This window comes from Prionailurus bengalensis, chromosome C1 (genome assembly GCF_016509475.1).
Source record: "Prionailurus bengalensis isolate Pbe53 chromosome C1, Fcat_Pben_1.1_paternal_pri, whole genome shotgun sequence".
NCBI lineage: Eukaryota > Metazoa > Chordata > Mammalia > Carnivora > Felidae > Prionailurus > Prionailurus bengalensis.
Window position 1 is genome coordinate 12,724,617 of NC_057345.1, and position 11,402 is coordinate 12,736,018.

Consider the following 11,402-nt stretch of genomic DNA (forward strand, 5'->3'; position numbering starts at 1 on the left):
CCAGCACACGTTGTTACAATTTTTTGCTTTCAACGGCCCTGCCGATTTTTAAGAGGAAGGCATTATTGTCCAACTACTTACCAAATCTGCTGTCCTTCCTTCACTCTGGGGGTTCCAGATTCTGACATCATTTTCCTTCGACCTGAAGAGCTTTCACTAACATTTCTTAAAGAATTGTTCCTGGGGGTGAATGTTCTTTGTTTTCCTTCAACTAAGAATGTCTTATTTTGTCTTCATTCCTGAAGGATACTCTTGGTGGGTATAGAATTCTGGGTTGACATTTCTTTCTGATGAGAAGTCTGCAGTCAGCCTAATTGTCGCTCCCCCATCTATATAATGCATTTCCTTTTTCTCTAGAGGCTTTCAGCATTGAGCCAGAGAAAACCTTGTTTTCAGCGGTTGACTACACTGTTGTCTACACGTGTTTTATTTATTTATTTAAAAAAATTTTTTTAACGTTTATTTATTTTTGAGAGAGAGAGAGAGAGACAGAGTGCAAGCAGGGGAGGAGGAGAGAGAGAGGAAGACACAGTATCCGAAGCAGGCTGCAGGCTCTGAGCTGTCAGCACAGAGCCTGATGCGGGGCTCGAACTCACGAACGGTGAGATCATGACCTGAGCCAAAGTTGGATGCTCAACTAACTGAGCCACCCAGGCGCCCCTACACATGTTTTGCTTTTTTTTTTTTTTTAATTTTTTTTTTCAACGTTTATTTATTTTTGGGAGAGAGAGAGACAGAGCATGAACGGGGGAGGGGCAGAGAGAGAGGGAGACACAGAGTCGGAAACAGGCTCCAGGCTCTGAGCCATCAGCCCAGAGCCCGCCGCGGGGCTCGAACTCACGGACCGCGAGATCGTGACCTGGCTGAAGTCGGACGCTTAACCAACTGCGCCACCCAGGCGCCCCACACATGTTTTGCTTTTTAACGGATTCTCTTCAGGATGTGCCGAGCTTCCTGAATTGGCAGATTTATGTCATTCACCAAATTTGGGAAATTTTTAGCCATTATTACTTCAAATATTTTTTATTAAAAAATTTTTTTTAATGTTCATTTATTTTTGAAAGAGAGAGAGAGAGAGAAGGAGACAGAATCTGAACTGTCTCCTGACAGGCTCTGAACTGTCAGGACAGAGCCCAATGTGGGGCTTGAACTCATGAACTGTGAGATCATGACCTGAGCCGAAGTCAGACACTTAACTGACAGAGCCACCCAGGTGCCCGGCTTCAAATATTTTTTTACTGTGGGACTTCAGTGACATGAATATTAGACTTTTTTATATAGTCCCATGGGTCTCTGAGGCTTTTTTTTTTTTTATTATTTCTTTCCTGTTTTTCAGTTTGGAAAATTTCTATTGATACCATTTTTATTTATTTTTTGAGAGAGAGAGAGAGCGCATGCCAGTGGGGAGGGGCAGAGAGAGGGCGGGGGAGAGAGGGAATCCCAAGCAGGCTTTGTGTTGTCAGCACAGAGCCTGATACAGGCCTTGAACTCACGAATCCTGAGATCATGACCCGAGCTGAAATCAAGAGTCGGTTGGTTGCTTAACCGACTGAGCCACCCAGGCGCCCCCTCTATTGCTATCTTAATTTCTCTTATTCATTGCTCTGATGCCTTTATTCTACTGCTGCACAGATTTTTTTTTCTTTTTGACAAATTCCAGCTATTAAGCATACTTCTTGCTTCTTTTTATAGTATCTATTTCTCGCTGAAAACACGTGTCTGTCCATTCACTTCCAGCCTGTCTACCTTGACATCCATTGTAACAGCTGCTCAGATGTCTTCAGAATTATTCCAGCATCCGGGTCAGCTCAGGGTTGGCATGGGCATGTTTTCCCTGAAGGAGCGGTCAGTTACATTTTCCCGATTCTTTGCGTGTTGAGTAATTTTGGTTTCTGTGTGGGGTGTCCTGAATGTCATCCGTGAAACCCTGTGTGCTGTGAAACTCCCCTGGAGATCGGCTTGCTTTCTTGGTTCTGTTTTAGTGGCCCACAGACATCCAGCGCCCAGGTGGGCTCGGACCATCCGGGGGGCAGTGGTTCCAAAGTCGGGTCGGCTCGTAGGGCCTTCCCTCTGCTGCTTTGGGTCAATCCCTCACATGCACAGGCAAGCCTGGGCTCTGAGCCAGTTCTTAACGCAGAACGAGGGGATCCCTCCTCTGCTGTCTTCTTTCCACATTCTCTGACTTACAGAGGCCCCCTTTCCTGATCTTCTGGCCAGAGAGACAGGTTTTCCCTGGGTCTTACTTGTCAGTGACCCACTCCTGAAGCCCTGCTGGGAACCTGCCTCAGAGAAAAGGGAAACAGAACGGCCGAGAACCTCACCTCCAAGTTTCCATTCTCCTTTCATCTGCCGCTTTGGCTTTTCTTTCGCTTTTTGCATCTTATCCGATGTCGTTAGTTACATTCAGTGGCAGGCGGGGCTGTGCTGGGCTTCCTCCATCCCGACCGGTACCGGAAGCCTGCGAAAATCTTTATGGAAATTTTTTTCTGGGACCCAGGATCAGAAAACGTACATCGTGTGGGGGACTCTGTCCTGTAAGTTGGAACGCCTAACATTTCTTTTCTTGCGGACTCCGCTGATGTTGTTGCCACCCCAGAGCCAGTTTTGTAGACCCCGTCTCCCACCCCTCAGGCTTTCCTCCATTGGTGACGTTCCAATGAGATGCTTTTGCCAAGGCTACCGGTGGCTTCCGTGTGGCTTAAATTCCACAGATTTTTCCTTGGTCTTCATCTAGTTTCTGTCTTCTCGAGATACTTTCTCTGCTTGGCCTCTGAGACGCCCCGCCAGCCCCTCGGCCATTCCTTCTTATCCTCTTTGCTGGTTGCTTCTCAACGCCCAGCTCCCAGACCTTAAATTACCCGCAGGCGTCGGGCTTGATCTACCTCGAGGCTCTTCGTGAGTTCACCCATCCCCCAAACTGGCAATTTCATCCACTCAGTAAGTTCCAATTATATCTCCAGCTCAGACATCTGCAGACTCTGCCGCCAGACATCGTCACACGTGCCCAGCAGGCATCACAAACTGTTCGCACATCCAACATAAACGTCCCGACTCCCTCCCTGCCCCAGACCCGCTCCCCCTACTGTCGTCTCCATCTCAGTGAGTGGGTACTTTGTTCCTGTGGCTTTCCAGGCCCCAGATCTTGACGTCTTCCTTTATCCTTCTCCCGGTCCCCCACTCCACCATAACAGCCTTTCCTAAGCCCATCCAGGGGCCGGCCACTTCCCACCCTCGTCGCTGCTGCTTCCATCGTGCAGGCTACCTACCATCACCTGTCACCACCTTTCCATCCCCTGCTTCTATCTCTGCGGTCCCTTGTTCATATCAGCCCAAAGGATGTATGGACATCTTGAGTCAGATCATGTCCTTCCTGTGCTCATCCCCCTCCAGTGGTTTCCCACGTCTCTAAACAAACAAAGGCCTGCAAGGCCCACCCAAGACCTTCAGCACCCTTCCCTCTGCCCGCTACATCCCCACCATCCTGGCATCCCGGCTGTTCCTAGAACACATCCAGCAGTTTCTTCCTCAGGGCCCTTGCACCTGCTGTTCCTTCAGCTTAGATGCTTTTCCAGGTAATCACATGCCTTATTCTCTCACTTCAGTCCTCTGCTCAAATGTCACCTGATGGAGAGGCCTTTTCTGGCTGCCCCACTGAGAACAACACCACACCTCTGTGTTTCTTATTCTCCGTGTCCCTCTTACCAGATTTTACTTTTTTTAAAGAAATTTTTACATTTGTTTATTTTAGAGAGACAGAGCACAAATCGGGGGAGGGGCAGAGAGAGAGGGAAACACGGAATCTGAAGCAGGCTCCAGGCTCTGACCTGCCAGCACAGAGTCCGACGCGGGGCTCAAACTCACAAACTGTGAGATTGTGACCTGAGCCAAAGTTGGATGCTTAACCGACTGAGCCACCCAGGCACCCCTACTTTTCTTCATTGTACTAATCGCCTCCCCACCGCCTCCCCTGCCCCCGGCATGATATATCTGGTCTGGTGCTGACTGACAGTCTTTCTCAGTAGGGTGGAAGGACCAGGAGGGCAGGAGCCACTCAGTCTATGAGAGTTCTTGGTATACATAGAGGGTGCTCAGTAGGAGCTTGTGGAGTAAATGACTGTAAAAATGCTTTTGAGTATGTAGGTTTCATGTCTGTCTACTTCCTTTCTGTGTTCTAGTCCAGGAGAGGAATGGCCCACTGCCTCCCCCGCCTTCTGCTCCCAGGCCAGGTCACTTGGGCCACCGGCCTGGAGTCCCCTCCCCCCCACCAGCCTCCTGATGCACAACCACAGTGGGGTCGCGTGATTCCGAACGCCCAGGCCAGGGAAGCGTTCGCCGGTTACCCTGCTCTTGTGATGCGGGGAACCTGGGGGCAGAGCTCTTTTCCCGGAATGCCATCTGGGCTCGCCGCTCTCCCTCACCGGGTGATGCAGTGTGAGGAATCTGTCACTCTGCCTGGCAGCACGCCAAGGAGGAGGCCAACACCTTGGCCCCATCTCTCTTCTCCTTTTTGCCCCATCTGATGTCAGAGCGATTTCAAAGCGGTGAAGCCTAGTCACTGCCCCGAGGTTGGCGGTGCGGGGGAGCCGCTGGCCGGGGCCAGGCGGTGGCTGCCGTGCTCCCTAGTCATTGGCCACCCAGAACGGAAGCAGAGCATATAGCTGGTGGAATACAGCCCCAGAAATAACCTTCGGGCCCAACTGCCTTCCTGGATGTCTGTCTTACAGGAAACACCCACGCACATTCGAGACACCGCATCTGCGGTCTGTGCAACAATTCATATTCTGCAAGGTGATTTCACGTGCTTTCATTTGTCCTCACGCCCACTGGGTTTTCCCTTAACATTTGTTTTAAAAGTTTATTTATTTTGAGAGAGAGAGAGAGAGAGAGAGCACGAGCAGGGGAGGAGCGGAGAAAGGGGGAGACAGAGAATCCCAAGCAGGCTCCACACCATCAGCTCCAAGCCCGACGTGGGGCTTGAACGCACGAACTGGGAGATCATGACCTGAGCCGAAACAAGAGCCGGATGCTGAACCGACTGAGCCACCCAGGCGCCCCTAACATTTTTTACTTAGAGTAACAGTCACCCCTTTCAGCGTGTAGTTGCATGAGTTGCCCAACACATCCAGTGATACTCACCCTCAACCCGGATATCGCACGGTTCCGTCATCACCCCAAATCCTGCCATGACCCCTCATGGGCAACTGCCCCCCCCTTCCCTCCACCTCCAGCTGCTGGCAGCCACGGATCTGTTTTCTGTCCTTATAATTTGCCTTTCCCAGAATTGTCATGGGATTCGAATCATACAGTCATTGCCTTTTGAGTCTGGCTTCCTTCCCTCGGTGCACTTGAGATTTCTTCTGTGTGATTATGCGTACCAGTCATTCGGTGCTGAGTATTAGTCCGCTGGATGGAGATTCGTTTATCCATTCCCCAACCGTGGGATCTTTAGGCAGCCGCTGGGGTTTTGGTCGTTATGAATAGAGCAACTATTCACGTGAGCATCAGGTGAACATATGTTTTCGTTTCCTTGGGAGAAAACCTAGGAGTGGGGATCCTAGGGATGGCGGGGGTGTATTTTGCTTTAGAGGAGAAACTGCCAGACTGTTTTCTAAATTGCGTTTCCTCCAGCAGTGCTCGAGGGCACCGGTCCTCCACCTCCTCACCAGCGCCGGGTCTGGTCAGCCTCTAACCTTGGCCATTCTCTTAGCCACACAGTGCTGCTTTTAATTTTCATGTTTCTGGTGATTCATGATGCCCAGCGCCTTTTCATATGGCTCCTTGCCATCCGTGTATCTTCTTTTGTGACATGTTGAGATCTTTTGGCCCCTTGAAAACTTGGATTGTTTTTCTTACGCCGAATTTTGTGAGTTCTTTGTATGTTCTTGGATGCAAGCGACTTATCAGACGTACGATTTGCAAATCCTTTCTCCCAGTCCGTGGCTTGTCTTTCTGTACCCTTCATGGTGTCTTTCTTTCTTTTTTTTTTTTCACGGTGTCTTTCAAAGTGCAAATTTCTTAAATTTTGACAAAGGCCAGTGTATCAGTTCATTCTTCTAAGGGCCAGGCTAATGATGTTCCATCTAAGAAAATTTTGCTGTACCTGAGTTCACAGTGATTTTCGCCTCTGTTTCTTTGGATAGTTTTATTATGGCTTTAGGTTTTCCATGTAGATCTATGACCCATTTTGAGTTAGTTTTTTATAAGGTGTGAGGTATGGATTAAGGTTCATTTTTGTTGGCGTGTGGACATCCAATCGTTCCCTACCGTTTCTTTTAAAGACTCTTCCTCCTCCCTTTCGTTGTTTTTGCGCCTTGCCAAACACCAGTTCTCCTTTGCGAAGATCTGTGTCTGGACTCCTCATTCTGTCTCAGGCACCTCTGTCACTAGCCTTTCACCAATGCCGCATCGTGTTGGCTGCTGGAGTTTTGCAGTAAGTCTGGAAATCACATAGTGACTCCACCTACCTCTCCAGCATGGCGTTTATTATTCCCCCCACTTTACGGGTGTTGGAACTGTCCATGATCATGCTTAGCCAACCTGCTGACAGCCTGGCCTCCCTTATGTAGTAACTCGGCTGCCTGGCTCCTACTCAAAACCCACTTCTCGTGCCTAGCCTGATGCTCAGAGTGTGGCCTTTGGGATCTGCTCTGGGTACAGGTGTCAGCCCTGCTTCTCGGTTGTGTGGCCCTGGGAAAGCAATTTTAAGCCCTCCGTGCCTCACTATCCCCACCTATAGAATGGGTGCAACCGTGCTACCTGCCTTACAGGTGGGTATGAACATGGAATGGTTTGATCATTTTTGGCAGGCACGAATGGCAGTTTCACATCGTTCAACCTCACAGGCAAACTCCCTCTTAGAGCTAGACAGAGGGCGTGTACCCCAGAAAGGCAGCTTTGCCGGTGGCCATTGTCACTGTCGTTACCCCTGCTCATGATGCTGTCGCTAGTACGCTATTATCCCGGATGGCGGTGGCCCCTGAGGCTGATGTCCCTGAGTCCTTGAATTGGGCAGCCAGCCACCACTGAGAGCTTCTGGGGGCAAAGCTTCTCACCAAGGCTTCCAAGAATAACACGGCCCAACCTCTACTCCCGTGGAGCGGAAGCGTGCCCCTGGGGTAACAGTGTGTGCAAAGTACAACGGGAGAAGTGGGTGGGAAGGAGGGCGTGGCAGGACTTCCCAGGCGGGGCCTTGTAGGATGATTAGGAGTTTGGGGCTGGAGGAACATTGCAGGCACAGCCTGTGTAGAGGCTTGGAAGGGGAGGCCGGCAGGCTTTAGGGGAGCCTGAGGTTCGATTCTGGGGCGGAGCGTGGGAAGCAGCCCACCATGGCCTGGAATGGGTTCACAAGTAACTTCCCTCCCTGTGTTTTCCTTCCACAGTCGAGTCAGGAAGATCCCTGCCGTCGCCATGGCCGCGAGGACCATTATCATCGACCACGGGTCTGGCTTTCTGAAGGCTGGCTTGTCTGGGTGGAATGAGCCCCAGATGGTCTTCCCGAGCATCGTGAACTACATCCCGTGCAGGGAGAACCCCGGCCCCAGCTATGCCCGAAGGCGCGTGAGTCTGGGCATCGACATTTGCCGCCCTGATACCTTCAGCTACCCCATCCAGCGTGGCCGCGTCCTCAACTGGGAAGGCGTGGAGCACATCTGGTCATTTGTCCTGGAGAAACACAGGCGGGAGCATGAGGACTCCCCCGTGATGGTCACAGAGTGCCCTCTGAGGGAGCCCGCGGACCGACAGAAGACCTTGGAGGTAAGGCCTGGCACCTTGTGTTTGGACATGAGGAGGGTCGGGAGCTCTGTTTCTAAAGAATCCGCCCCATCGTGGTCTCCTGAGTACCTACTGTGTGCCTGGCACCTGTTCTAGGCAAGATGGGGTTCACGGAGTTTCCTCCAACAGACGGGGACATGACAGTTGAAATAGTCTATGAAGATGGGGAGACGCTGGGTCCTTTGCTCATGGATTCCGAAATGTTCAGAGATCATGTTCCATCCTTGGGGAAGACTTGACCTTGAATAAGTTACCCACTAAGAATTCCGGAGAGTGATCACTGCTAGAAACAAAATGAAATGGGGTGATAGCTGGCTGGTGGGGAGACAGTGATTAGGGAGGGTTTCTCTGAGGAGGTGATTTCAGTCACCAGGGAGGATGGGAAGAGGGAGGCAGGAAGGTGAAGTCACAGGGGTTGCGTCTTGTAGGCCCGAGCCTGTGGGTGGGGAGGGCTTTGATTTTACCCTAAGTCAAGTCTTGGCAAACTACAGCCGGTGGGCCAAAGTGGCCCACCATCTGTTGTTATAAATAAAGTTTTATTGGAACATAGCCATGTTCACCCATTTACATATCGTCCTTGGCTACTTTATACCACGGAGCTGAGTAGTTGTGGCAGAGACTGTATATATAGCATGAAAAGGCTAAAAGACCTACTTATTGTAGGTTTGCTAGATAAAATGCACGTCTGAGCTGAATTTCAGATAAGCAACAGATAATACTTTAGTATAAGCGTGTCCCAAGTAGTGCATGGGACATACGTACACGAAAACATTGTTGTTTCTCTGAGAGTCAAATTTAATTGGGCAGCCTGTATTTTTGTTTGCTAAATTTGGCAACCCCGGCTGTCTAGCTTTTATAGGAAATGCTTGCCAACCCCCGCTCTAAATAGATCGGAAGCTCCTGGAGAGTTCTAAGTGGGATTCATATTTGATTTCCCATTTGAAAAGGAGGGCCTTGGCTTCCATTTGGGAAATGGATGGTGGCAGGACAGTATTCTGAGTCTGGGGATGGGGCAGCCCCCTCCCCCTGAGCAGGGGAGATGGGCCCGCTGGGGCAGGAAGTGGTGGCTGTGTGGCCAAAGGTCACGGGAGCCCCCACTGGTGCCACCTTTCTGTGTGGGTAGGGTCAGAAACATGGGGCTGCAGTCAGAACTGGGCAATTAGGGAGGCGGTGGGAGGGAGGCTCTGTAAAGATCTAGGGGGTGATGGGTGGGGGAGAAAATCAGCCTAGGGATTTTGCCAAACCCTAAATGTCAGAATCCCAGTTTTGCCTCCATGTGTGAAAAAAAAAAAAAAAGGCTTCACTTACCAGGAGGTGAGTGGATTTATCTCCCTCCCTGCTTCCCTCCTTCCTTCCTTCCCTCGCTTCCTTCTTTCCTTCCTTCCTCCCTGTCCTTCCCCCTCCCTGTCCTTCCCCCCTCCCTGTCCTTCCCCCCTCCCCTTCCTTCCCCCTCTCCCCTCCCTCTCCCCTCCCTTCCCCCTCTCCCCTCCCTTCCCCCCCTCCCCTTCCATCCCCCCCTTTTCTGGAGGCAGTGGTGGATATCCTGCACTTGCTTCTTGTCTGATTTCTTCTTCCCTCTTCTAAAGAGATGGTCCAGGCGGCGGATCTGCCCTTGGCTGTAGCCCCCCTGGGTCCACCGCTGCTCACAGAGCCAAGCGCCTCAGCACCGTTTCTGACACGCAGCTGACCTGACCGCCCTTCCTACCCCTCCACCCAAACGGGTCTCCCGAATGTGGTCGTCAAACTCCCCAAGGGCAAATCCGACTCCGAATCCCTGTAAAGCCTCCCTGGTTTCCACAGCATGAGCTCCCGGGGTGGGGGTGGGGGGCCCTGTGCCCCACCTCCTCTGGGCACCGCCCCCCCCCCCCGCCCGCAGCCGCCTGCCTCCATCCCTTGGGGACACAGGTCTGCACCGGCTTCCATTCTGAGAGCTGGGCACGTGGCTCAGTCTTGGGGAAGACAGAGCTGGATCGGGACCTTTTGTTCGGGGGTGGGGGAGGGGAATAACGCAGCGTCTCTCCTCCCTTCTTGCAGATTATGTTTGAGTTACTGGATGTGCCGTCCGTACTCCTGGCCGACCAGCTGGAGATGTCCCTGTACGCCTCGGGCCTCCTGACCGGCGTGGTGGTCGATTCCGGCTACGGCCTGACCCGCGTGCAGCCCTTCCATCTGGGCCGCCCCTTACAGCCCGGCGGCAAGACGCTGGAGTTCGCGGGTCAGGATCTGGCGGCCTATCTCTTCAAGAGCCTCTTTAAGGAGGATTGCAATCGCCACAACCTGTTTCAGCTGGAAACGGTGGCCACCACGCAGATGAGCAAGTGCTATGTGCCGCAGAACCTGGGGGAGGCGCTCGACTTCCGCCAGAGCCTGCCGAGCGGCTCGGATGACAGCAACGCCTACCAGCTCCCCGACGGCACCCGCGTGGAGCTGACCCCCATGCAGCGGCTGGCCCCCGAGATGTTCTTCAGCCCCCAGGTGTTCGACCTGCAAGGGCCCGGCATCTCCCAGGCCGTGGTGGATGCCATCCTGGCCTGCGAGGCCTCCATGCACCCGCTGCTCACCTCCCACGTGATGGCCTGCGGGGGCAACACCCTGTACCCCGGCTTCACCAAGCGCCTGTACAAGGAGCTGATGGCAGATCATTTCTCCTCCTCCAAGGCCACCATGTGGGTGGGTTCCAACAGAAACTTCAGCGTCTGGCTGGGAGCGTCCGTCGTGGCCCATCTGTCTACCTACAGGTCCGAGTGGATGACCAAGGAGGAGTATGAGGAGAGTCTCAGGCTGTGACCTGTGGGCCCCTGGGTCCCGGCCCCGCCATGGTTAGAGGGGATTAATTTCAGTGACGGGGGCCTGGGCAGGGGTGGGGTCAGCTGGTTTTGGAATTCCGAGTTCATGAGGGTTTTGTGTTTTTTTTAGGTACTAGGGTTTTATCTTGTTTCAAGAGTGAGATCCAGCCCATAGGAGGACAGGGGGTCGACCCTGGAAGCCTTCCGGAGGCAGTGTCTCCAGGGGGTGGTCTGTCATTTGGAGGCGAGTGATCGCTTACCATCTCCGTTGTAGCCACTTAATTTTTCGCTGGCATCTCCCTTGGGCTGTCCTGCTCTCAGTTCAGTAGGTTTTAACGGGGGCGAGCGAGATGGGACCTTGTGCTGGGGTCCCAGATGGGGTGGGATGGGAGAGGTGAAGTTTCTAAGTCTTATTCTTTCCAGCCAGGGAGAAATTGCTGCAGGTGAGCCAAAGGGCCCTCCCTCCATGGCCAGGGTTTTGTTTTATATGCAAATAAACTTCTTTGGAACCAGAGCTGGCTTCTGTCATGCGTGGCGGCGGGATGGACAGTCTCTGGGGAAGAGAGCGGGAGTCCATGAGGACCCAGGTGGGGCCAGGGCAGCCTCTAGGGACCCGCCGGGTGGCATGTCAGGGGCCTGGAGCCTCTCATTCTTTCTCTGCCACGTTCCCTCCCTAATCCCAGATGTCCCGAAATTCTGTTAAAGTTTGAGTTTCTACTCATGTAATATTTATTTCATACACGTTAGAGGACCTACTATGTGCTAGGCACTGGGGACCACGGAGGGATAGATGCCGGGTTTTCTGGCTTGAAGGAGATTGCGATCTACCGGGGGGACGGAGGC

The 11,402-nt window shown here is 52.5% G+C and overlaps 1 protein-coding gene across 1 annotated transcript; it reads left to right on the forward strand.

Moving 5' to 3' along the window:
- Positions 1-7,277: 7,277 nt before the first annotated feature.
- Positions 7,278-11,062, forward strand: ACTL8 (actin like 8). The gene is made up of 2 exons (XM_043573388.1): positions 7,278-7,755; positions 9,808-11,062. The coding sequence occupies exons 1-2, from the start codon at positions 7,336-7,338 to the stop codon at positions 10,558-10,560; spliced, it is 1,173 nt and encodes a 390-aa protein (XP_043429323.1). The 5' UTR covers positions 7,278-7,335; the 3' UTR covers positions 10,561-11,062.
- The last annotated feature ends 340 nt before the right edge of the window (positions 11,063-11,402 follow it).

Coding starts and splice junctions, on each gene's coding strand:
- ACTL8 (XM_043573388.1), top strand. CDS start 7,336: ATGGGTTCACAAGTAACTTCCCTCCCTGTGTTTTCCTTCCACAGTCGA. Junction 7,756..9,807: donor ACCGACAGAAGACCTTGGAG/GTAAGGCCTGGC, acceptor CCCTTCTTGCAG/ATTATGTTTGAGTTACTGGA.